The sequence below is a fragment of the Charadrius vociferus genome, unplaced genomic scaffold (genome assembly GCF_000708025.1).
Source record: "Charadrius vociferus isolate BGI_N301 unplaced genomic scaffold, ASM70802v2 scaffold629, whole genome shotgun sequence".
Lineage (NCBI taxonomy): Eukaryota > Metazoa > Chordata > Aves > Charadriiformes > Charadriidae > Charadrius > Charadrius vociferus.
This window is the reverse complement of record NW_009650184.1, coordinates 121,609-149,399: the sequence shown is the minus strand read 5'-3', so window position 1 is coordinate 149,399 and position 27,791 is coordinate 121,609. Positions and strand designations below refer to the sequence as shown.

Genomic DNA, 27,791 nt, shown 5'->3' with positions numbered 1-27,791 from the left:
TGAAAATTGGTTCATGGGACACTTTAGGACTCATGCTGAAGAATCCATCGCTAGAGGTGAGTCTTTGAGATTAAAGCCACTTACACTTACTGCCGAAGGGCTGCTGCCTGCTTGCTGCCCAGCACTGATGCACTGAGCAGTGCATAAGAGCTGTGCCACAATGAAATACTTTTCTCGGTGTTTCTCAGGTTACATGAGTCAAAGCTGTCAAGTCTGGAACTCTGGGATTTGGCTCTAAGTTTTGCTGGCTGCACTCCAATAAGTGGATGCAGACCGATTTTACAGAGGTGGCCAGCAGCTTCTAGCAGGACAAAGAAAGGCCATTCTTACCTGTGCACAGCTTCTGCTCTCACCCCTGGAAAGCTCCTCCGTTTGTCGCTGGGCTGCAGAGCTCCAGGGGCTGTGGAGCACCCCATCTGGAGGCTCCTGCCTCCTGTCACTGCTCTCTGAATGCCAACAGGTAAAGAGTGACACAACGGATTAGACAGAAGAAGGCCCCAGAAATTGTGCACACACGGGCACATACACACACATAATTATCTGCTCCATTTGGAGTTCATGGCTGGCTAGATTTGGTGACCTCAGGGTAAAAATTTGTCTTGAGGAGGGATCTGAAGGTGGCTCAGGGTGACTGCTGCCTAGGTACAAAGCCTAGTAAAAGACAGCTCTTGTATCCCGGGATTGGCTTGGATGAACAGCCAAGTTAGGGTTTAAGGCTGGTATCAGTGGTAGGTAAGTGGTAGATCCGAGGGTAAAGGCAGGGTAGTAAGAGATCAGCTTGGGATAAGTATGGAGGGGTCAAAGCACGAGCTCACAGTTCAGTGATGAGGGTCTTTCAGGAGCATTGATGTGAAGATCTGGAGTGGGGCAGGAACAGGCAGGGGAGGGACTGCCAGGATGTTGGTTCACATACCCAACCACAATGCTGGGGCTGCCACTGCAGTCCCATGGACTTTGATGGTTCAGAAGTGGCGAGGAGGGGAACATCTTGCTGAGATGAAACATCCTGCCCTGCTAGGGGCACGGGAATGTGTTGCTTCTGATGGTCAGCACTACTGGCCAGCAAATCTGGCAAAAAGTGGTTAACAAGGGCCTTGATGTGAAGTCTGTCCTGACCCAGCTGTCTCCACATACTGAAATGTCATCCATAGGTTATCACGGTAAATGCTACCAGGGGTACTTTTCTCTTAAGGGTTTTCTCCTCCCTTCACCCAGTTAAAAGTTCAACAGAAACCACAAACTTGCTTCAGAGGGTGAAGGCTCCGAATGCCCAAGACTTTCATTTGAAGCCAGCCTAGATGGATCGCTGTCAGAAACCCCTCCACCTTCCAACACCTGCACTGACAAATCAGCCTGTCACGTGGAGCCTGCATCCCCAGCAGCAGTTGTTGGGATGATGGTGTTTGACAATGATAGCACTGGAAATAAATCTTTTCCATGATAGTGATTTCTGTCTCGTCTGGAAGATTTAAGACTAAGCCATTAAGGAAACTTTTCTTTCCCATACTACTGAAACACAATTTTAGAAAACAGGCACTGCATACCTTGAAAGAGGGGATTTTTTGTTTCGTTATTGTGACAGCGGATGCAGGATTTTACTTATTTGTTAGCTTCCACCGCCCCCTTCTGGCTTTTCTAAAAATACTGGCTTTCACAATAAAATTCCTGCGGTTCCTTAGAAATAAAATAGTAAGGCAAAACACCCATATTTATTGATGTTGACTCTGACTGACTTAAACGCATCAGTCATTCAAACAGAACCCGAGACCATTTTTGGAAAGCGTGGATGCTGAATTAGAAGGGAAGGGATGCAGGTGCTGCTTCTGGCTGGGTTAAAAGGGCGGGTGGCGGGTGAAACCGTGCTGGCATGGAGAGTTGTAAAGTCGTTCTCTCTCTCCGCCTTTCATTCCCTAGCACTAGTTTACAGCTATTTAAATCATAATGCTGTGCTAAGAAACTTCACTTCTATCGATTACGTTCCACGCTAATCACCTCTGACAGTGTGAAGACGCTTTCCATCGACGGGATTAACAACAAGCCTTCAAGCAGTTCAAACGCTGGAAGACAGGCAAAGAAAAGAACTGATAGCCAGGCTCTGGCAGGGCAACTCACAGGGCAACGTAAGGGGGCAGAGCAGGAGGTGGGACCCATTCAAACCAGTTCCAGGCCAGAGTACCAAGCCAGAGCTTTGGGGAGGACAGAAGCACCCTGTAGATGTATTTTCTGTACTCAGAAGTGCACATATTTGCCTAAAACTGTAGTAATCAGGAGGATGAGAAGAAAATTGAGTGGCAGGTATGGAATTACACTGAAGTTAACCATCTAACTTCTAGAGTGACCACTCCTGAATAATAGCAAAAAAATCATGCTGTATTTTCCTCACAAAAAATGAGAACATAAGTGAAGCAATCCCTAAGGTGAAGTGCCACTCAAGCAAAAAGCGGGATGACCAAGTCTCAGGTCAAAAGTGAAGTCCTTCCTCCACGCTTTGTCTAAATGACACCATCACACCCCCACATACCCAAGAGTTTAAGTTAGCATGTTTATCGCCTTGAGGAAAGTTCTGCCTCCTTGTAAGAAAAAAGTACCATTTCTTTCCTCCCAAGTCACTTAGGCAAGGTCCTAGTACTTTCCTCCTTACACACTGGCTCTAGCCCCATCTCACTATTCTTGTCATTTTTCCTCACTTCCATCCATTCTCAGTGATGGCAAAACTTCTCCCTTGTCAATCTCGTAATTAATAGGTAAAGGGGCTCTTGCCCTCTCTCTGAATAACTTGTATTGTCTTTTCCAGCATCCTGCTCAGGGCCCATAATGTGATACCAATAACGATTATCTATTTATTACTCCTATACATTTACTTTTATTCCCTTCTGACTGATCATTTTGGTTGCCCGGCTTGAGAACTATCAAGAGACTGAAAGCTTGCACAGTGAGTACATAGCGTTTTTTGGAAACCAGGCTCCTACTCACAAAGCAAACGTCTTAAAAATAGTAGCATTTAAAATCACCCGTTGCTTCTGGCAGAGACCCCCTCCAACTGGGAATCGAAATTGTTGTACTGGCAAAACCATGGAAATTATTAGTCCTCCCCCTTCACCGGCCTCACATCTCAAAGTTCTTAGTTCCTGCCTTGAGTTTTGATATTCTCATTGAAATTTGCATAACATGAAGCTGATTAACTCTGCTGTATTCCAGACTTGCAAGCAGCTCACGTTTTTTTCTTTCTCTTGAGATAAAGCTCCCACATTTTTTATGCCTTGGAAAAGTATCAAACCAGAAAAGAAGAGATGCAAAGTAGAAGAGGTGGGAGATGTCTGGGACTCAAACAGGACTGGCGGGTAACCAGAAAGACTATAGAGAGGCTTTTGTTTTTCACGTTTTCCTTGAGTGGCCGGAGAGCTCTTTATCTGGTGTCTTCCCTCCAAAATTTCTCCCTTAGCTGAACCGGCAGCGCATGTGCCCAACTCAGCTCGCCCAGAAGCCGCTCAGCCACGAGCAACCGCTCAGTCACCCTCTTCACATGATCACCAGATGAGTCTCTCTCTCATGGAATTTGTGTCCCATCTTTAAAAATAAATACAACACGAATAAATGCAGTCTTGACTGTAGTCACCAAGCCTGACCCACACGCAGACGTGAATATGCTTGAGTCAACAGCTACAAAATCAGCAGGCTGCAATTTCAAAGAGGCCCTGGACACCCAGGTTACGCAGAGGAGAACCCAAACAGGAATGTTAGGAAGGCGCTGAGGAATGGCTAGGGCCTAAGAGATGGCTTGCAGGAAGACCAGCTCGTGAGGGAGACCTTCTGATGTCCCCAGTGTGGCTCCAAGTGACTTGCTGTGAGTGTAGGGTCTGGCTTCAACCTGCATCAAAGCAGCACATTGTGCTTAGGGGATGTACCTCCACACTGAGCGTTGGGTAGCACAGGACCAGACAGACAAGCCCCACAGACTTGGTTTAGGTTTAGGGCTCCTTCAAGGTATCTGCAAGCAGCCATCTGATTTTCTCCCCTGATGGACTGGGAGTCATTCGCTCCTAACCACTGCAGGCAGCAATAGGGCCAGGTACACGGCAAAACAAAAAGAGCAGAAATTCAACGCTTTCAAACAGTAAACCATGCTGGTGAACCAGAGGTGGGAGCTGGGGAGAGCTGTGCTGACCCCCCAGCATGGCACAGCCTGGGTTTTCCACCACAGTGGGCAACGCAGTACAGGATGGGGGGGTGGGGGGTGGAGGGATGGGTGTGTGTGAGGGTAGAGGGGTTGTTTTTCTTGGGTCTCAGGCAAAATTAAGTTTCCCCACAGGCTTTCCTTTTTTCCCCCAGCCTTCTGCCTCTGAAGGCATTTCCTGGTGCTGACCAGAACGTGCAAAGTTCTGCAGTTTCAGGCATCTCTGCTCCCGTGCCCCGAGGCAGCTGACTCTAGGGCAGGCTTTGATTTTAAGAAGCCTTTCCCTGATTCTCCAGCAGCAAACTCCATCACTCACCGTGCCGGTACGTCTGAACTGGCAGAGTGAGTTACCTGCGTGTCAAGAAGAGAGACTCTCACGCTGCTGAGTACTAGATCAGTGACTGGGGCTGGCTCTGTGTTACAGCTGAGCTATAACCTCGTTCTCCCACCTCACCTGCCATTTCCAAGTAATTGCTTTTGGACAGATGGCAAGCTAGTAGTGTGGTTATGTGACTAGCAGCTTGGCTTTCTTCCCACTCCCCCCAAAAGAAATCTGCTTCAGGTTACACAGATACAGCTTATTTTTCTCTGCCCTGCTTCCCTTCCAGCACTACAAACCAGTTCACGCAGCAGCTGATGCTTCAACAAACTGAAGAACTTCTCTGGCTGAGCACTACTAACACCCGTCTCTCTCTCGACATGCAAGTGGGCACAGCTGGACCAAAGCACAGATGCACCTTTGTACGATCACTGTTCTCAGCATAATGCAGCAATGCATGCAAAATGCGCCAAGAAGCAAACATGCAGGGATCCTGCTTGATGGCACTGGCGGAGCGCATCCCGGTCAGCAGAAGTCTCTCCTAATGCAAGCAGGGCCAGACTGAATAGCAGAGCTAGGCAGAAACGCACCGCCTTTGGACTATCTGAAATGATTTCTTTCAGACTTGTGTTCCTGAGACGGGTTGTTAAAAACGTGATTTCCCTCAAGCAGTTCCAGGCACTCAGGTGTGCGCTGTCTTAAAAGGCTTCTTTTCTGAAAGTGTTACCCTTTTTTTTTTTCCCCCAGTAAGATTACCATGTGGGCTCTTTTTTTTTTTTTCCTCTGAAGTCTGCACACATTAAGGGCATCATAAACCTAAGTTACTGTGAGCAGCAGATTTCTCCCCCCCACCTCTTTATTTCTAAGCTCATACAATATACATAAGCTTAATACACTTCTAAATAGTTATTTCTTAAATTTTGGCATGCTTCACTATAACATCCAATCCCTAACAAATGCACAGATGAACTCCTATGTTGCTTTCAACTCTCAACCTCTGTCTATTCTAATACCAAAAGTAACGTGAAAGGACTTTAGGGTATTACAACTAGCCAAGCACAGGTAGGAAGGTAATGTGAAGAGCTCCAGCTAGGATATTTTTAAAATTCAGATTATTATTATTTTTTTAATAACTCGAAATATTTTACTATTTTCATAAGAGTGAACAAGTTTATGCCAAAAATTGAAAGGCACCTGTAAGCAAGGCAAAACAACTACAGCCACAGGGTTGAAGTCTCCAAGCCAATAAACCTTGTTTTCCTTCAGCTATTTCCTAGAATTTGATAGAATTGTACATGTTTGTCTTTTTGTTTGCTTTTTAAATAGTTACTACAATTACTACAATAGTTACTACAATTACTTTAGTTGCATTTGGATAGGGATAAATATGTACTAGAGACCATGTCTGTGTCCTCTATCTTGCTCATGACACTCAGATGGAAAAACTCTCTCCCACAGCTAGGATAAACTCAGTTCAGCTGGGATCAAGATAAGCAACAGACTTATATTCAAAGGACTGTCATGGAATAATCAGTATCCTGATGAAGGGAGAAGGTACTCTGGGAACCAGAAACTGTGGGAGGAAGCGTATATGTAGCTGTGTTCCTGCAGATGAGTTTGGAATAGAAGGCAGCAACCAGCGGTTACACGCAGGGGAGACAACAGCTCGTCTTCCTCTGAGCACATGCAGCATAGAGAGTTTCCCCATGGGAGCATCTTGACTGAGAATTCCAGATTTGTCCTTCAAATAGGCAATAGATGATTGAAATAAATACAAAACATATGTACGTGCACTCATCCTTTACAGGTCTGCTCATCCATTAACATCCCCCAGTCTTCCAGCCCAAATGGCCAGGAATTCATTTTCAACAGGCTTTTGAAGTATTTATCTATAATTCGCTTCCACACAACGTGTGTTTACTTTGCAAAATCAAATTCATGCTTAGAACCCGGAGCAAAACACAGAAAAACACAGAGGGCCCATGGAAAAAACTAGATGTGTACATTACAGAGAAACAATGGAAAGTAGTTCTACAAATAAGAATTACAATAGTCTATTTTGTGTACTGCTTGCTTAAAGCTACATGAACATTATAACCAAAGCCCTTTTTATTCTTATTACTTTTGTCAAGACAAGAGGAAATAAACATAGTTTACTGCTAGAGGAATAAATGCAGGGCCATAAATACTTACAATGCATCATAGTTATAGAAAATAGTATCAATTCTCAGAGCCAATGATGATCTTTCTTATAGCTCAGTAACGCAAAAAGGCAAAGTATTCCTCAAACCTGCTTTTTTTCTGAGCAATTTAGAGGTTTACTATTGCTGATTACGATCTCAAGTTGAAAGCACGCTGGAGGACAGGAGGAGACCACAATAAGGAGAAATCTCAGCTGCAGTTTTGCTAAAACCTGGTCAGGAATGGGAGAATAAAGTAGAATTTGTCAACTCAACTGTGGAGTGCTCTCCCTTTATTCTGCTCAAGGCATCCAGTTTTCACCACCTCTGTTGTAAAACATTTTGATCGAAACTGTGTTTTTGGTCGATGAAGTAGTGAATAGGTCTTTCGGCGCAATTCCCTATTTGAGGAGGATTTTGTTAGCAATTGGCTGAGCAAATTCCCACTCACAATAACAGCTGTGAACCCTGCTGAGGGCATCTGTTGGGTAGTTAATACTTGTTGGGAAGTATCTCGCTTTAAGTGCGTTTTTTGTTTACAAAAGGAATTCCTACACTTTGTAACACAGCGTTAAAGATATTGCGCCTCCTGTTTGTTTACATATAATGTTCAATGCACGTTGTCTTTGCTCACTCGTACTGATTTTCCTCTCTACAGGGGGCTAACATATCGAAGGACTTTTTTTTGATTGCCTTCAAGTTTCAATTGAGTTATAATAACAGCCTAGATACAGAAACGTTATTAAACGAAGTGTTGTAAGAGACTGCTGGGCCCAGTTCTTTCCTTTCTAGGCAGCAAAAGAAAGGAGGAACTCCATGGAATTCAAATGGATGTCACAGTAAGCAGGACCTACAACAGCTTCTGCACCAGTAGTGAGAGCGGAACAGGTACCTCTCTCCTGTGGCTACCACTTTTTAAGAAGCACTGTCCGCCCAGACTTTACAACCCTTTGCACATACTCCACACTAAATTCCTTTGCCATGCAGGGGCTGTTGGAACCACATTATACTTTGGGACATGTGAAGGGATGCAAGTGTGAAACACACGCAAGCCCCTTTCAAGTTATCTTGCCAATATAAAACCCAGGGATACAGAGCTGTGCAAAAGTGGGAAAAGAGGTCACGTCGGAGTATCTTTGTTAACAGCGCTTCTCCAAAGCCTCTAAGGAAATCTGTACTGTCATTTAGACAGTAAGCCCTTCCCCAGGCCTGACACACCATCATTCATGTGGTAAATACGCAAACAAAGATGATTCACACACGAACAGCCCCGACCTCCAGTGATGAAGGATCCTTCCAGGGTACCCTATATGACCAAGGCAGAGGAGCACATCAGTGTAGGGATGGAGGATGATCCCAGGAACACACTGCCAAGCTCACCTGCAGAAGATCTGAGGTCAGTTCTTCCTCAAAATAATCTGAATGCCTCGAGACAGGAATAAGGTTGCAGAGGAGCATGGAGACTATACTGCCCAGCCCTACTCTTCAACATGCACAAATGAGCATAAGTAAGAGCCATCTCCTCTTTGTCTACAGAAGTTGACCCCCATGCCTAACAGCTGTTTAATTACACATATCAATATTAAAATTCTTGCCAAAATACCTGCAGAAGTGGTGTCCAGTCTGAAAAGGTTCCTGACTGCAGAGCTCCCTCTTGCAGACATGTTTTAAAAGGAGACTGAAAAACATTTAGGCACACCCTGTCTTGTGGAGACAGGGTAGGACGACATTCCTAATGCAGGTTGGCTCAAGTGGATGCTGCTCATCAAGATAATACACATAATGTAGGTACAAAAGCAATGGCATGTTTTTGGACAACTACTCAGAAATTTTAGGAGAAAAACAGGAGATACTACACAGCTGAATTCTGATAGTATGTGTCAGCAAGCTCAGTTTGAACATAAAAAACCACTATTGTAAACACTCGCATTCATGGAAGAGTGCTACAGATTTAATGTTAAGTATGCAAGGATTTAATTTTGGCTTCCATTTGCAAACTAATACTTTGTGTAGTGAAATGTTTTCCAGCAATTACATGAACACATAAGTTTAGAATAGCAGCAGCAGAAACCAGTGTAATAACCACCAGTACTCCTCTTTTGAAGGATCTCTCCTTTCCCCCGTGTTCTTCCATCAAACAACATTGGAAATCTAGAAAATATTTAGCTCACATGCTTATTAACCATGGTCCAAATAGGTCAGTATGTTACCTTGGTGAAGACGTATTTCCTGCTCCTATCTTACTCCTCCATCCTATCCCAGTTCTGAAATTGTTTTCCAAATATGTTTTCAGAGACACAATTGTCATTTCAGAAATATATATCTGACACAGCAGCCCACAAAAGTAAACATTTATTTAACACGAAATAAAACTAAGCTCCTTCTGGATGTAACTTGAAGATCCAAGGCCTAAATCTGTGTTTATGTGAGCTGATCTGGTGCTCCAGACTTATTCCTGACGTATACTGACGTGAAATGACAACAGAATGAGATTCTTACAAAATAATTTATTTACCTGCACACCAGACGTTACCATTCTAGTCTGTTTTAAGAGCCAGGGATTGATGGCACTTAGCTTACTTTGTACTGAAATCCACAATACATTAAAGCTTTCTACCGAAAGATGTTGTATAACAATACTTAAATTCTGTATTGATATCGTTACCTGTAAACCACTGTGATTTGGTAGCATTACTACCCCTTTACAGGGCTGTGGCGGAACGAATGCACAAATAGAAAGCAGACTTGCCTGGTATACATAGTTTTGCAGTGGCTGAACCTCAAAAGCAATGTAAGTCACCTGAATCGGACTTCTGCAGTCTTCAAAATAAAGTGCTCGCTGAAACTAGACCTTTGCTGTCTATTAAAAACACTCTACGAAGGCAGGCACTCTAGAGAATTGACTCCACTTTTGAAAGGCTTATATCTGCGTGTAGGATCTATACATTTGCTGTCACACTAACCTCACAGTCTTAATGCTGAGGATTAATCTATGTACACCATAAATTCTGTACACGTGGATAAAATTGCATCTCATACAGGTGTATTACTGTAACACTATCACTTTCATACTGCTAGTTTAATTTCTGATTTTTTCTCATTTTCTCCCTAATGTCAGAGATGTGTTGTGTAGATGAAGGATGACCAACTCTAAGCTTTTTTGTGTATCCACTGAATCTTATGCATATGGTTGCGAGCTCACAAGGTATATGAAAAAAAGGTCTGAAGAAAACATCATCGATATTTCAGAATAATCGCACACTGATGGCTTTTCTTAATTGACTCAAAGTAATTAACACTTATTGGGGAAAACCAGAAAATTAAAGTAAAGCAGCAACAAAAATATCACAGGACTAAACTAAAAATATAAACCAAGAGTATCTTGCCAAAACCACATAAAATGAAGAAAGGCTTCTGCTGGTATGCAAGAACAGTGACATCTTGTGGGGGTTTTACAGAAGGGCGTTTACCGAGGGACAGAGCAAACTTGTCTGCAACGTGTAATTAAAAGAAACACTACTTCAGTAGTTCATTTAATACGTATACCATTAACAATATTTGGTAGAAATTAGGCTTTATTGCTTTTATAATGAGGAATGAAAATTAAAGAAAAAAAGCAGATAAGTAGCTAGTAAGGAAAACTTTCAAAACAAAAATTAATGGAATGGAATGGAGTCCATATAGCTCTGCAGCAGTTTCCTCCGCTCTCCCAGGAAGTAGTTATATTTATCACTTAAATATTACTCATCCAATATAATAATGGCATAAGGGCAAAGTTATAACAGACTAAACAAGGAATTATGTTGCAAAGGCATACAGTCAAACATAAAAATGACATCCACATTAAGTGTTTTTTAAAAACACACACATAAATATTTAATAAATAAAGCATGGATAATTATGCTGTTCCTTTCCACTGATTAATAGACTATCTCAAATTCATTATATGTACTTCTTGAGAAAGCAAAGTTATATCACAATGGAAAACTAAAATAATATATCCTACTTTCCAGTACAGTACGCAAGAACTGGACCCTTCAGATTGTATCAGAGTCTATGAGTTTCTGGAACTAATCTTCAACCGCTGTAAAGTGTAACTCAGCCAAGATACTCAACTCTGACAGTTAACAACAAGCAAAAATGTTGTGAGATTTTTTTTTTTTAAATAGGTTTGCACCCAAACGAAGTTATAAAAATGTAACATTTACAACTTGGAAGATGATAGATTTTCCTAGCATAATGTTCATGTGTTTGTCTTATTTTCTTTTACCTGAGTAACCTAAGTAAACAGATTACAAGGCAATTTAAACATATTAGCTAATACAATGTTTACTGGACTTCTCATATATAGAAATGTACTTTGACACTATTTGCAGTTTTACAAATACAAAATGAGTAAGAATTTTAAAACATATTTACTGAGCAGCCATGTCTGATATCTGTACATATCAATAGGTGCAGTGGAATTACGTATAGAATCTGTAATTTAAATTTAATCAGCTTTTGTGCAACCTGGCTCTAATGTGCATTTAAAGAACTGCTGTCAACATCACAGATCCGTAATATTTACTGGTGCCAGAAATGGAAAGTACAGAATAGGACAACAGCTCCTAAAATAATAGTGTGCTATGCAGACATCAGTACATAATTCAAATAGTGCATTTTACTCAATGTCTGATGAGGAATAATAGTTAGCTGCTAATACAGATGTGGGCATTTACAGGTATTAGGTTTGTTATAGTCAGTACGGACAAATGAACTTTTCCATATAAAAACATTAAAGGAAAGGATTTGAATTAAGAATTTATGTAATAATTAAAGAAGGGAAGTTATGTAATAAATAGCGAAACTTTCAATTCAACTTGCAGAAGATTAGTACAGTAGGAAAAAATCCTTTACAGTAGCAAAAAATCCTTTACAGTAGCAATGAAACCGAAGCATTGTCAAATCAAAGGAAATTCAGTTTTATTTTACAATCATAGCAACTGAAAGTAAAAAAAAAAAAAATCAACATGAAGAAAATTTAGTTTATCTCTGATAGTCTTGTTAGTGTGATTCTGTGTTATTGTACGTGTCAGATGTTTCCTCCTCTTTTTGTGCTCTATTCACTCTATGACTTTTGATTTTTCAATTCTTTTTAAATTTGTTTAGTCCAACATAAATCCATAGACACTTAAGCACAGTGAATGTGCAATTTGCAGACTGGTGTGAGTGAAAAACCATAGGAATATAATAACTTTTACGAGGTAAGCTTGGAGTAACTTGGAGGAGAAAATTTGCGCTTCAAGTACTTGAGAATGTAAAGTGGAAGACAGCTAACAACAGTGATTGCTGACACTTTCCACAGGAAGGTCACAGTTGTGATAAAGGCAACATCTGCAGAAACAAAAAGGGAAAATAAGTAATGGGAGCTGATAACATGGAAACTGGAACTTCCATAGTGCAAAGTCAATAAAAATCTCTTACTTGTTTGCTTACGCTATTCAAGACCATTCAAGATTACAAAAATTAAAAAGGCAACAAAACAACAGAAAGAGAAAGTTAGCCTCGACATTTTGTTTTTGCCAACTCTTTTGTTTCGAAAAGGCAGGACCTTCAGAGTTCCTTTATGGTCCTTACACTGTTTTGCAGTGCAAAATAATTTTAGGGGAAACAGAATCTCAGTTTAAAAGTAAAACTTCCTCATAATAAAAAGTTAAGCCAGCTTATTTTTCTACTAGTAAGAATGACTTTTACCCACTATAAGTTCCAAACCAGAAATTCTGTTACTATTTCGCATCTTTTATTCCATATTCAGATTAATTTTCTCTGAAAGTCCCAACACCTAGACTTAATCATTCTTAACACCTTGGAGACTAAATTAGAGCCCAAAAATTTAAAGGGAAAACAATGTAGTGATATTGCCACAAGCCACAGTGAAAAGCTATTTTTTGTGACACGCATTAACAAGAACTGTGACACCCTACACTTGCTACTGAAATTTTTTGACCATATTTGCAATTGTCAGGTCGCACTAAATTATCATGGAAAGATCCCAGAAACGAGGTAACCTGAAGAATTGTTTGTTTTCTTTTTTCCATTATTTACAAACATGTATATTAAATAATTTACTAGTCTTTAATGAATTTTTAAAGAGTTAAAAAAAACTTCAAGAAAAGTTAAACTTCACGTACCTAAGAAAGCTCCAAAAGACACTCTGCCTATACCTGTTTCACAAAGAGGGAGAATGAAAATAAAAGGATAGATTTATAGAAAATACAAAAGTTATGGGAAAAAAAAAAACCAGACAGGTTAGCAACACAAAAAGGAAATGAAAAAGATGTTAGTAACATTAACTGGAATATTATTACCTTTCACATGATAATAAGAATATTTTAAACATTAATTGAACCAAAACATTTTGAAAAAACAGAGATTTTACATTTGGTCGTATTTTAAGGTTGTAAGTAGGTAGGCAGTTTTCTTACATTTGACTTCAAGGTATAATTTACTATATAAACAACATGCTCAGAGCTGGTTTAATGTGAATGAAAATTCACTTCAGGAAATGCAGTAAAGAAATGCTTTACTGCTCCAACTTTACTCATTAAAAATACTTTGTATATTAGATTTCAGTGTAAAAACTTGTTACACAGTTTTAGCCTAAGCCTGCTTAGACATACTAAAAGTCTATGTAACATATCAGAGCCATGCATAACAAGGCTGTTGTGTACAATTTCGTTAGAAACCTAAAAACTGGATTTACTGGATAGTAAAGCACTATCAAATAGTTTTGTCTTTCTAATTTGAGTTCCCTGTCATACTTATGATGCCATTTCTTTGGGAGGAGATGATGCTTATAAGTAACATCATTGAAAGAAACAATTTATTTGCCAATGAAGTCAAGCACTATCGGACTGGATTGTTTTCCCCAATACACAGAAGTTGTTCTATACCTTGAACTGTAAACCATAACTTAGGTTTATACTACATTACATGCACAAAAAAAGACTCCCTCCCCCCAGTTGTAATGTGAGAGATTAGATAAGAGTAAAGCATTAAGCAGAAGTGAGACTAACTGAAATGCATTTTCACAGATTAACTGATTCATAACACACAGTAAAATACATCTTTACAAAAGCCCATGAAAATGCAGCCTTTTCAGTACCCTTAATGATGAAAAATACAGAAGTTAAGTTCCCAGGCTGCAAGAAGCCATGCAACCATTTACTTACTCAGTTGCTTGGACTTGTCAGAAGGGACCCTTTACAGAAAGGCTGCAAGAAACAATGTCCTTGCAGTTTTTCTCACTGAACAACAAGGTGTTTCTCACTGAACAACACCTACAAAGGATGGAAGGACTGGCTGTCGCCAATACTAAAAACTTACAAAGATGAAGCAGCAAGTTCTGCTTTATGAAGTTCCTGGAAGTTTAGACTTAAGAGCCAGTACCTGTATCTGTTCTTGATTGTTCCTTTCATTTGTAATCTGGCTGTGGAGATTCAGGAGTCAACCCAATAATCTCTATTAAAGAGTCTGTGCATCAGTGTCAGAGAAAAGAAAAAGGTACTCTGACAAATCTGAAATAACGTATAATACAAGTATCAAGCCCAGCAAGGTTGTTTCTTCATTAAAATTTGACTCCTGAGAAATCTGGGAAGTAACAGAACTTCTGGGACAGGCAGTGAAGCATTTACTGATTAAAAAAAAATAATTATATAATGTAAATACACTACCCTAGTCTTGAACACTTGGGATATGAGAGTGAAGGCAGAGCAATGAGTCTCCTAGAAACTCCTATGTAACACTTAATTCTGTTATGAGAAGTGACAACTGAAAAAGGGAACTCCTTACTCATCAGCTCCAGGAAAACAGAGAGAGAAGGAGCTGGATTCTACTCCTTGTGAGGTATAATCAAAATTCTTATATATATTTCTGTAAAAGTTACATTTGTAAAATCACACTGAGATAGTTGTTTTTACTGAAGGATAATTTGATATAATATGTATTATTTTGATAGTCAGATCCTTGACTGCTAAGACTTGCAGTTAAAATGTGTTCTTTCATCTTGTGAACTATGAACAATCAGAATCTTAAGACAGAGCATGGGATACTGCAATTTAAAGCAAAGCAAGCTTAATACAATTATGAAATAATGATTCTTACATAAAGTATCTATCCTCATAGCCTTCTGCCTCACACTCTAGCAATACTTCAGCTCTCTTAAGCTTGTGGATTAGATCTAATGAGGTCCACTTGGTCTGGCATACAAAATAATTCACCAACTCAGTGAAAGATCCTAATTTTTTAAAACCATATCCATTTCAATAGCACAAATCTCAAAGCAAATTTAAGGCATGCAGTTTGGACTGTCAAGATCAGATCAGGGATGGGAAAAGCATGCATGGTTTGGGTAAAGTTTATAATCTAGATAAATCATACTAACAGTAATAAAGATTGTCAAACTCTAGGAAGAAAGGAGAAGGGAATATTTTAACCCAACATTAATTAAGCCTAATTTCAACTCAGTCATATTTCTTGTGGAGAAAGCTGTATTTCACAAAGCATAACGTCATGTATTCTTATTTAAAAAAAAGGAGAAAAATATTAAAAATATAAAGCACAGTTCTTCGCTGAAATACTTTTGCTATTACTCACCAAAGTATTCATTTAGAAATGCAAGAGAGGCCACATAGCAGCCAAGACTGAGGAATTCAGCCACCACCATTAACCAGTGCCATGTTCGTATGGTCAGTGCAACCATCAAGAGCTCAGTCAAGATTAGGGCAGTGAAGGAAATGGCAACGACATGTACAAATTCAGATTCAAAAAGCAGCAGGGCTCCATACATCAGAATACCACCTAAGAAAGGCACACAAAGTTAACAATACACTGAGCAATGAAATTTCACTGTACCAGTTTTTACAACTGCACACTGAACATGTGATTGCTTATTATGAAAACTTGCCCAGTAAGTTTTTTATATGGTAACAACATTGATCTTTCTAAATGAACAGAAGTGATATTTACTGTACTTTGCGCATGTGAAATAAAACAACCAAAGTAAAGCTGTGAAGAAATAAAACTATTAGAAAATTAAACACCTTTTAGTGCAGTATCTGATGAACTGTTAATTAACCTCATTTCGTCAAGTGCTACAAATAAATGAGATATTGTTGAAAGTGTAATTACTTTTAACTGATTACATAATTCAGATTTCTTTGGCAGTACTTCTGTTATTCCATGAAAGAAAACTACTGTGTAAATATATGCAATGTGATAAGCACACATTAAAATTTTTCTGGATTAGCATTTAATTAAAAACATGTCCTTTTTAAGCGACACGCATCAATAAAAATACCGATCCACACCATGTTTTGAATAGGCCCGGCACACTACAGGAATATCGATTTACGAGATAAACAGAAAGCAATATATATAACTGGGAATTCAACCTGCAACTGAAAAACAATATTGCTAATAGCAGACAAAAAATACTCAGTTCAGTAAAATTAGGACTCTCTCCTACCTTGGTAAATACTGATTAAAACCCAGATGAGGAAGGTCTTAAATGACAAAGATCTTCCCTAAGGGAAACAAGTGAGAGGACAGTTAAACAAACCTTTAAAAAAAAAGTCTACCCAGTCCATATATTTTTAATAGTTAATCACTACAGAGATATTTCACGAATAAAATAGGCAGTCTTTGAAGTAATATAGGCTAAAAAGCTTCTACTTGTTTTTATGATTCTTCATTTATAGAAATCGCACAAAGTCTAAATTTGGGGGTAGGGCAGTTAAGGCCTTAAACAGCAAAGATGCTTTATCTTGCAATGCTCTGGCTGGTTTTTAGACAGATAATTACAGTAACATTAGTTTATTTTTTATTTAAAATGTGTTTATGTCTGTTTTGTAAAACATAGTCTTCAAGAAAAATGGCATTGTATACCTATGGGCCTAAACCTGAAGCAAAACTGTATTTACTAGTCACTTCTAAATGTTATATAAACTGTCTATTTGCACTCATAGAATAAACACGACTACTATAAGTTTTCGGCAAGTAACTATTACCAAATACATTTTAAGTCTTGTGGTTGTGAATGTTATAGATTGAAACATGAGCATAAATCGAAGAATAAGTGCTGTGCATGTGCATATCACTTGCATTCTGTGAGGATACTGATGAAATATGTTATAATTGCAGAGCTGAAAGGACATGCATTTAAAAGGATAAAACAGCAAACAAAGCAGCCATTTTGGCACAAAAGAAGTGATCACTCAGGAATGGGAAAGAATCAGCTCTTTACAAAGAAATGTGCTTCACTGCTGTAGGAAGTGATGAATTAACTCTTTCTATTACTTCAGTACAGGCTAAAACATTTTCTTGGATAGGTATAGTTCACGGCAAGGTGCTAAAGACACTTTCATAATTCTGTATATAGTCTAGAACGTCGGTGACAGACTGAATATATGGGAAAAAATTCATACAAGCACAAAGAACCATTAGATTTTTTTTTTTCTCCTATAAGTGCCTACTAATTTTCCCTGCAAGTACTGGACACTGCTTCCACCTTTGACCATAGCTCCCAATTAGCGAGATTTGTGAAATAAGAATGAGCTTGAGTTTTGGTTCACCTTTATGGAACTAGAAGTAAGTCACTCCTGAGCCTCTAGTGAATGCTGCACAACAGGCTGTGCATCATCTTCAGATGAAAGCAGGGGGCCCTCTTGCTTGTACTTCCTTTCAAATTTTCATCAGCTCTTCTAGCTATAACTCCATAGGAGCCACAGTAACAGTAATATTGAATCAGTGGGTCCTTTAGGGTATACGGCCACACCTGTCTCTCTCTTCACGAAGCTTGCTAATTTTCTCTTCTTCTCGCACTGAACAAGAGTCTGTCAATATACCTTATTCACCTGTGCCAATATATCTTATTCTTTTAAAAATCTAAAAAGCATCTTCAACACGATCATTTCCCAGAAAAGGAACCAATTCCTAGGAAGACAATTACAGTCCACATGTTTGAATAGCACGAGATGAACAGTGTTGGTAGAGATTTGCATTTAGAGTCCCTAATTTGAAAAATGATGTGCAGAAATACATAGGCTTCACAGTGTCATGAATATGGCAGCATGATCATAAGTTGTTGTAATAAACACTCACAATAAGATTACCTTGTAATAGTGAAGTCATAGCACACAAATAACTTTGTACTACTCATCCATAGTCATTCACTGATCATCATCTACTCCACACAATGCACTCTCCAGTTTCTCCACATTCTCTTTTTTTCCTTCTGAAGAGAATTATTTGTGTTCTACTTATTTAATATTAATAGAGGTGCAACATAAGCTGGGAAAGCCAGAGATTCAACATCTCCAAGAACTGCCATTTAAGCCTATACAAAAAAAACCTCAGCCTGTATTCATCTACCCATCCTGAGCAGTTTCTGAGTACAGGTTAACTTCTGTCATCGGAAAAGAGATGCTTCCAAGTTCCATTGCCAGGTTTCCACAGGCAAGCTTACAACTGCCTTTAGCAGGTGTAAGGCTATGCTCTTTTGACATTAATCACAGGCTGAAATCTCACAAAGAGACTTTAAAGATTCTGAAGAGGAGAAAAGAGAGAATCAAGATCTCCAAAAGATGAGAAAAAATTCTCCCAGCCTAACATAGCTAATAACTAATTTAGTACAATTAAAAAGACAAAGACTCTGAAAAGTTTGGACCCTCTTCGACTACAGTCTGCTTTTGAACTTTTAGACACATCTTCAAAGAATCTACTGTCCCTAAAAATACGATCTCCTTCTGCCTTGGATCATAGCTTTTCTAGCTGACAGTTTAAGATGGAGCAGAAGTACCTTCCAAAAAACTTATGAAAACAGAATCTAGACTTTTTTTTCACTTTTGCAGGTAAAGAAATTATACACTTTCATTGTCTGCAGGTATGCGCAAATACACAGAAAGCAGTATCTACAGATGATTCAATTAAGAGATATCATTTATCAATATCTGTTATTTAAAGAAAGTCAGCTTTTGGAGAGGTTAGTAGTAATTTCTGGGGCTTAGGGAAAAAAAAATAAATCTGTAACTTAATCTACTAGTTATAAATGAAAAAGGAGCTGTGAAAAAGTAAGCATAAATAACATCGTATCAGAGATCGAGATCGCTAGAGATCCCAGGGCCAGAATGGAAGCACCTTTTACATCAACAAACCTTCATGGTTGAATTATTTCAGTTCAACCATTGGTGACATAACAAATTTATTAATAAAACTGAATGGAACATTTGGTACCATAGATTATTTTCATAGGACAAAAGTCTGCAATACATTAGTTGTGCTTCTGTCTTGAACGGAATACCTTAAGAAAATTATCTTAAGAATTCCCAGTTTTGCACACTGGACATTCCAGCATCTGCTCATATCTGAGCACCGAGAAGATTCATACCTTTGTGAGATCCTTATAAAGTTCTGGATACAGTAATGCCATTTCTGGCTTCACATCCTGATCCAATACTAGAGAGAAGACTGGAAACATAGTATATATGGTTGCATACCTAGGTGAAAGGAAAGCACATAAATTGACACTTTTGTATGATATGATTTTAAACTGATCTGAGTTCAATTATTCTTCTTATCTAAGTGGAATTAATTCTACCCAGTACTGAGGCAGATACCAATACAGCTTCACACATGCAACTTGCTCTTGTGCTTCTGAGAGCTGCCAGTCGTGAATTTACAGCGCTTTTATATGTTCAAAACTAGTAAATTTCTTTTTTCTATATATATATGAGCCAAGCTTATCGCCTCTTAACATACTCCCTGTGCACTTGTGCTTTGGACAAGCAGTTCAAAAACCTGACATTTAAATCCATCCTCAGACGATGGCATGAAAACTGCAGCAAAAACAAGCACTGTATTCTGGACATCTTGGTATAGGTAGGTAGACGGAAGTCTGAACAGCTCTGTAAGTGGCTTTGAATTTTAGTACACAAGTGCCAGATAGTAAAGTATGTACTTTCCTGGAACTTAGCACAACTATTTACAAACATTTTGGAGAGGTCTACTGCTTGCCTGTGCAGAGTCTGGTGTAATCAGACCTTGATTTCACTATGATTTAAGTTATTATTTACAAGGAGTATAAAAAGAACGTCTTAGGACAGAAGTGGCAGAGAGCAGGGACAAACACGAATATGTACGCATATCCCTGAGCTGTATGACTTGGGGAACCACTTTACTAAAGCAGCTTCTGCAACAAGACCAGGGTGGTCCTAATCCTGCACATATCCACCTGAACAGAAATTCATGTGGCAGACTTGGGTAGAGCACTCTCAGAGGAAATTTCATAGTCAGTAGCTTCAGCTCCATTTGTAACAGAAAAATCTGTCATTCTCACTGAGGCTTGCATAGCAATCTGTGTAACAGCTGAAACTGGCCTGCGAGATTTATTCTATTGTTTTCACCCTGTATGTGAAAAAGGTTACACAGTATCTTCTAAGGCTATGCACATCCCTCTCTTCAGAGAACTGGTAACGAGGATTCCAGCCAATATAGTGCACGTTCAACTTTTCTTTATGCGCTCATTCCAGGTTTTGGTAGCATACCAACGATAAACATATGAAAAAAGTGGCAGAAACCAACTACAAGATGTTATTTAACAAGGTAGTTTGCTACATTTATTACCAGATATTGTAACTGTTGGTTTTGACTTACCCTACCATTAGGAATCCTTGGTACAAGGGAACAGATGCAAAATAGAAGACTGATGAAAATACAGCCTACAAAAAGCAGATAATTATATGTATTTAATATAATTCTCTATACAAAACATTACAATAAAGAAAAAACCAATCCTGGTTGATTAAGATTTTGTGACATTTCAAAGACAGACATAGCATTTTTAACTATTCAGAAAATGAAGTTTTAAATACCTGCATAGTTGAAATAATAAGGCCTCGGTGCATGACGAATTGACCAAGTGCTGCTGATCTTTTGTAACTGTTTCGACCATGTACCATCAGCAGCCTACCTATGTGTTTAAACTGTGTGATAGAAAAGTCAGCTGCTAGGGAAGCTTGTTTTCCCTCCTAGAACAAAACAAAAATATTCCAAATATGAAACCCACTGTAGAAGATGTTTCAGATTTCAAAATTATAAGTGGTAATTCATTTTAAAAGTCAAGTTTGCTTCTGCTTCAGAAATCAAGCCTGCAATGAGACAAAGAGCAATTTTTTGTGCATATTCTAAGACACAGTGGCTGGAACAAGTTTAATCGCCTATCCTGCTTCTTCAGGTAAATGCTACACAGAAATAACTATATTGTTTTCTGCTTTTCTTGCTTTTTGTATTTAAAAAGATAAAGCAGAGGACATAGAAGAAAAGAAAATATTAGTTCAAAAGCTAAGCGTTTTTCTCATCTTACAGCATACTTTAATTAGAAATGATGAATTCACTAAGAATTGTCTAAGAATAAAGCTTCTAATCCCGTGTTACTAAACTACTATGCCGTACATATTTGACAATGAAATTCTTAACATTACCTTGCCTTCAATTCCAATTCCACAGTCTGCTGCTTGGATCATGCTGACATCATTTCCTCCATCACCTGAAAAATGTCACTGCAATATTCAGCTCTTCAGAGGTTTCACTCTCCTGGCCTTACAGTATTTTATAAGCCCCTTATATACCTTTACATTCTTACAATTAATCTATGGATTATGACTACTTACTTCAGCAATCAAGGCTTTTTCCTGTGGAATAAAGAAGATAACCGCACCTTTCTCATACAATGGCATTTTCTGCTACAGCTACATAATACCTGGCTGTTGATAAAGAAGACTTTTTGGTTTTGTTTCAACTATTTCTCAATGGTGCCATCTACTGCTTAAGTTTATTACGGATTTTAGCTACTGCAAATGAAGATTGTGCCAACAGTTACCTATTGCACATGTGCGTTTTCCAGTGTGGTGCTGTAACAGTTTCACAATATGAGCTTTTTGGGTGGGAGAACATCGGCAGCACACTACAGCAGGACACTGACAAGCCAACTCTACAAATTCATGCTCATAATACTTCAGACAAACCTACGGAAAAAAATATACTCGCATTTACTTACGATTAAATACCACTACATGTAGTCTACGGCAAAAACACAGTATAAAGAATTCTTCTATGAAGTTTTGCGTGCACATCATCTATCTGGAAGGAAAAAGCCACATTCTCCTGTCTGTGGCTTTATTATTTTAAACTGACATTCTCTTTCATTTAGAGGGCCAACAATTTGGGGGTTAAGAGAAGAGACAATACCTAAGCATGCTGCATACAAATTCCATTCTGTACCATATAGGAGACTAGAGAACCAATAACATTTGCCCATCTAATTAGCACTCAGTGAAAAACAAATGTCTCTTTAAGGACAACTTGAAATATGGGCAAATATTGGGGAAAAAGTTTAAAAGCATGAAGACACTGATACTTTATTTTTTGAACATAAGCATATAGATAAATGTAATTTAACAGTAATCAAGTTCTTACCTCAAGTGAGTCCCCAGATATCACCAAGGCACAGTCATGCTTCCTCCTAAAGGCATTTAGTTCTAAATGAGCCTCTCCTCGAGTGGTAACCTTCAATAAAAAACGTTCACTTAAAAGATTTTGTTATATTCTTAAAAAACCTGCCTAAATAAATCAGGTTTTGAGAACTCATACCCCAAAGACCTTTGTTCTTCAACAAGTGTTTTACCCCAGTGCAAGCCCAGTACCCATGGGATAGGACTACAAGCCTCGAATCTTATCGAGTGCAAATGTAATCCTCACACAAGGAAAATCTACATAGTCAGCTTAACTGGTTTCTCACCAAAGTAGACCAAGGCTAAAAAAATAATGAATCAATGACATTAAAATGTCTTAAGTTCAAGTTGACCTGAGTCTTTCCATCTTGGCAGGGCTAGAGAAAAAAACAGACAAAAGACCAAGCAAATCCCAAACCTTTTATTTATTAACCAGTGAAATATGTTCTCAGAATAATGCAAAATGTTAATATTAATAGTTCCTTCAGTTTGGGTAAGTAGACACAGATTTCAAAAGGCACATAAAAATGCTCACCAATACTAATCCTTTTGGATCTGGAGAAGAGAAGGCTCCAGGGAGACCTTATTGTGGCCTTCCACTACCTAAAGGGGGCCTACAGGAGAGCTGGAGAAGGACTTTTTACAAGGGCATGTAGTGATAGGATGAGGGGGAATGGCTTCAAACTGGAAAAAGGTGGATTTAGATTAGATATCAGGAAGAAATTTTTCACTCTGAGGATGGTAAGGCATTGGAACAGGTTGCCCAGAGAAGTTGTGGAAGCTCCATCCCTGGCGGTGTTCAAGGCCAGGCTGGATGGGGCTTTAAGCACCCTGGTCTAGTGGGTGGTGTCCCTGCCCATGGCAGGGGGGGTAGAACTAGATGATCTTCAATGTCCCTTCCAATCTAAACCATTCTATGATGCTATGATCTTGCATGAGTATGCAAGCAGGATCAAATGGCGTAATACAAAAGAACTACACCATAGGTTTTTATTAACGTAACTATTGTTTCAGAAAAGCCCAGTTGCGAAATGCAAAAAATGGTCAAAGGTTACCAAACATATTTTGGCAAGTTATGAGCTAGAACACAGAACATGAAAAATTTAAATTATAACCAGATTTTCAGGAGAGTGGCAGTTTTGGGTTTTTTTCCCCCCCCATCAAAGATCAATTTATTCTAGAGCTCTCATGTAAGACACAGTTCCAAGCACAGAATAAAACACAAATGCTGATTACACTTCTATTTTTGGCTCTGTCAGCACTTTGATTAAATAAGTTTTAAAATGAGTCTTAATTACACTGAATGTGAAGTTTTGCCTTTGTCTCACTACTACCCAGAATCAGATGCAGTCCAAAGACCTTTCTCCCTCCAGGTGGGGTCTACTACACATAAAAGTTTAGTTACATGAAAAAGCACCTGCAAACAGAAAAACCCATACACATCACCAATGGGGATTTTTTTCCTCCTTTTCCACAATTAAACATGTAAAGAGAAAGCTCCTTGTCTGCCAATTGTAGGAACCCTGGATTACATAAATCCATTATAATCTTTCTGAATGACAGAGATTAAGAGATGTCAGCACTTGGCATACACTGATGCATGGAAGGATTTTTTTTTTTTTTCATTTGCAACTATCTCTAGAACAATATATGAACACTATTACAAAATGAGAAGCGGAGACTTCTAAGAATAAAAAGGAAGAGCATTAAAAACAAAATAAATCATTTTGGGAAGCCAAAGTAGTAAATAGCTTTTCATTTACTAATCTATAACTAAAATAGAAGTGTTAGGAATGCTTAATATTTTCTTACATTAATCCAGTAGTTATTTCTTTGCAACAAATACAGCCACGGAAATAATTCTGTGTAAACCCATTTTCTAACTAATTTAAAACTTTGCATACTCTGAGTTAACACGGTTTTATGCTGATCTCTTATTACCAGTCGAGGTAATGAAAATAAAAATCTGACTCAACTAAATAGATTTTGTTCAGGAAGACTTAATTTGTGGTGTTACAACATGGAAAGGTCAACAAAAATTGATCTGAAGTTTTATCAGAAGCATTAATAATTTAATTGCAAATAGTAGTCTGCAGGGCCTAATTTGCCATTCTGATGCTTCAGAAGAAACTACATTTACATGTAAATTATATTCATATAATTATTTCTGTAGGTGCGAGTGGTTCATTTAGAACAAACACAGACATATTATGTCTGATCACACAGCATCTATCAACTTCTGGAAAAATCTACTTTTGTTTGGCTTCAGTAGAGTTGATGCTATGCAAATACAACCAAAATGTATAGAAAAAGATATTCAGTTTACCTTTCTAACAATTATCTTAAACAGTCTGTTAATAAAATGCAAATATATATCACAATATAAAAAAAATATCTAATTTTGGACATTGGCATCACAATTTAATTCAGGATTAATTCTGCTTGAGTGTGAAGAATTCTATTAATGAAAATGCTAGAACAAGTAAGAACCACATTCAGACAGCCTAAATTCCTGGACACGCTCTCCTATTCGCTCAACACCTCACATAGACCCCTCTTCATCATTATTCAGAGGTACCTTACTATGTCTTATGCATAAGTGAAGAGTGTAAAATGCATTTGAACCTGGGTCACCCAAACATGGCTACAAACATTTCTGTAGCATATCAGCAAATCTAGAAACAAGGATGCTTAACCAGAAGGAACGCTTTGTAATTCTACATCCTTCAATAACAACCTAAGTACTACTCTCTTGACCATTATTATGACACTCAGTACAGTAACCCATCAATTTTCAACAAGCAGCCAACTAGTAATGAAATAAAGCAACATTATTATTAGCTGTCCTTTAATGAACCAACAAAAAAGTTGGAACTATACTTACAGGTCTGAAGATGTGAATATCTTGAGTCCTAGACACTAAGTGAGAACTTTTTGCAATGCACGTTGCTGTCTCCAGTTTATCTCCTGTTAACATCCATATCTGCAAAATAATGTAAAAGTTTTAATGTGTTTGTTCTCCAAATCTAAATGACATCTCTCTCCAACTCTTTTCTGGTACCTTTTGGGATTAGATTACCAGAGAAAATACACCGATGTGTGCATTTAAAACTAAAATTAACAGGCAGGTTTTACTGCAATAACACATGACGCAGAAAAGAACTGTCTTTACTTCAGGCATCTCCGTTCCCCTTCCCTTCTCACAAGGGCCAGTGTCTCAAGTTACATGAAGACAAGATGAAACTCTGGGGAAACCCACTGGCACAGCTCAACAGCAGGGAAAGCATAAAAGCCTTTTCTTACGGCCCTGATACTACCTTGAGCAAAAGAGTGAAGATGCAGACAACTACAAGAGAGAGAACATTTGTCAGCGAATGATGTGACACAACAGTCTCTGACCCTAGTGAGAATCTATCAGAAAGCAGCAGCCAAGCAATGAGACAGCATATCGTGGAGAAAGAGCTACAGTCCCAACACTCAGAGGTCCTGCCCACGGACCACACAGAACCGGGATGAAGGCATTAAAGTTTAAGGAATAAGGTTGAGGATCCATCTGTTCTTGAAGTGAGACAGCGCTCTCTCCCTCAGCCCCTTAACATCACGAAAGCTGAAGGACATCTGGATGAAATACCATTAGCCCTAGACCAAACAGAACAGACCACACAGGAAGAATGACTTAAGCTGCAGGAGTTGTTACTGGATAGTTACTAAGTTAACAGTTGCAATTTTATTAACCTGTACGCCTCTGTCTCCCTCTTTTCCTGTACAACTCAGGTAAGATCCTTTTCATTAGTGGCCATGTGGGTCAATGAACAATGAGAAGAAACTCATATTTTCTCATCAGTAGCTGTGTAATCTGTAATTTTATGACCTATCTACAGCTACTATTGTGTTTCCTGCCTACTATAATATGGGTTGTAATTAAAACCAGAACAGTTTTAATGCTCTGAAATCCTAGAACTAACCACTAAACAAAAACCAAAAATACCCACAACCTACGAACTGTCACTGTTCTATACCTATTTGTAGCGGGATATACCTAAGTCAGAAGTGACCACCTATAGAAAAAATATGAAGAGCAAATGAGAAGACAGTATACATGAAGTACTAATATTTAAGAACTTCGCACTAGTCACACCATATGAAAAAGAAATTTGATGTAATCATAAGGGTTTAATCCATACATATATTTTTCTAATTACGCACACCACTGCATTACCAGCTAATTCACCTGAAAGACTTTGGGGAACAGGGATTAATTTAAAACAGAATAACAAAATAGCAGAGATGGGAAGGGGCCTTTGGAGATTATCAGGCCCAGCTCCCCCGCTCAAAGCAGGGTCAACTACAGCAGGCTGCTCAGGACCACATCAAGACAGTTTTGAACACCTCCAAGGATGGAGACTCCACAAGCTCTCTGGGAGACCTGCTCCAGTGTTTGAACACACTCACAGTAAAACATTTTCTTCTTGTATTCAAGTGGAACTTCCTTTATTTCAGTTTTCATCCATTGTCTCTTGTGCTTTCACTGTGCACTGCTGACAAGAGCCTGGCTCTGTCCTCTTTGCAACCTTCCTTCAGGTATTCACAGACATTAATAAGATCCTCCTGAACTTTACCCTCTCAAAACTACTATGTGTGGCCAAGGCCACTCCCTCAACCAGCTTTCACATCCCTGACCAACTGCTGCACAAAAGAACTTCACACACAATGTCTTTTTTGTTTCTGCTAGCTTGTACCCAGAATGTGCTTAGGACTTGCCATACTTCTTACTTTGAATAAACCTGAATAGAGAAAAATATAATTCATGTCTTGTTAAAAAAAGTTAATAAATGATAACCTGTTATGTCAGCAGTATGTGTTTAGTACCTTTATTCCAGCATTTCTTAGCATCTCTAGAGTTGGTCTAACATCTGCTTGCAGCTGATCTTCTACTCCAGTAAGACACAGCAATTCCATTTCCCGCTCCAAACTCTCTACAACAGCAGCAACCTTCAGGTTTCTGTCATGTATGCTTAACTTTGCTTGGTTGTATCGACTCTGTTTGCAAAAACACAAAAACACTTAAGAGTTTGCTATGACTTATAAAGTACACCTGCAGTCTGCTAATCAGTTATAATATGGATTCACTAGGCTAAATGTTTGTCTTTAAATATCTTTAATGAAGAACAAGATTAGAAGAGTGAATTTTACTTTACACCCAACCTTATACATGTTTTTTTTCTGACAAATCACCTCAAGAGAATGCCTTCTGAAGAACTACTAAGAATTAGGCATCACAGCATCTAAGCAGGAACTGCCCTTATCTTTGAGCGCAAGTAGATTTTTTTTAGGTCATGCTGAAGCTACAGAATTAACATTGCACTAGCTTCTGGGAAAACGCTACCCAGTCACATAATAAAGCAAAACAGTATCTTATGTATGACTGCAGAACAATCACTAATGAATGACAAAACCTCTTGTGTGATTGTGTGCCATACCGCAACTATTGATATTTTAAATATTAATCATCTTTTTTGCCACCTTAATAGAATAAAAAAGAGAAATGTTCCCCTTGAAGTAATTAAACA

The 27,791-nt window shown here is 38.6% G+C and overlaps 1 protein-coding gene across 1 annotated transcript in view; it reads right to left on the bottom strand.

Annotated features, from left to right (window-relative positions):
* Positions 1–11,434: 11,434 nt before the first annotated feature.
* Positions 11,435–27,791, bottom strand: part of ATP9B (ATPase, class II, type 9B) — a gene marked incomplete at its 5' end in the record, with an annotated part of 136,298 nt that continues 119,941 nt past the window's right edge. Inside the window, 12 exons of the mRNA XM_009892792.1 lie at positions 11,435–12,049; positions 12,847–12,879; positions 15,311–15,514; positions 16,182–16,239; positions 19,101–19,209; positions 20,366–20,430; positions 20,584–20,739; positions 21,193–21,257; positions 21,591–21,735; positions 22,187–22,276; positions 25,106–25,204; positions 27,091–27,261. Coding sequence (XP_009891094.1) covers positions 11,913–12,049; positions 12,847–12,879; positions 15,311–15,514; positions 16,182–16,239; positions 19,101–19,209; positions 20,366–20,430; positions 20,584–20,739; positions 21,193–21,257; positions 21,591–21,735; positions 22,187–22,276; positions 25,106–25,204; positions 27,091–27,261 — 1,332 coding nt within the window. The remainder of the gene's footprint in view (positions 12,050–12,846; positions 12,880–15,310; positions 15,515–16,181; positions 16,240–19,100; positions 19,210–20,365; positions 20,431–20,583; positions 20,740–21,192; positions 21,258–21,590; positions 21,736–22,186; positions 22,277–25,105; positions 25,205–27,090; positions 27,262–27,791) is intronic.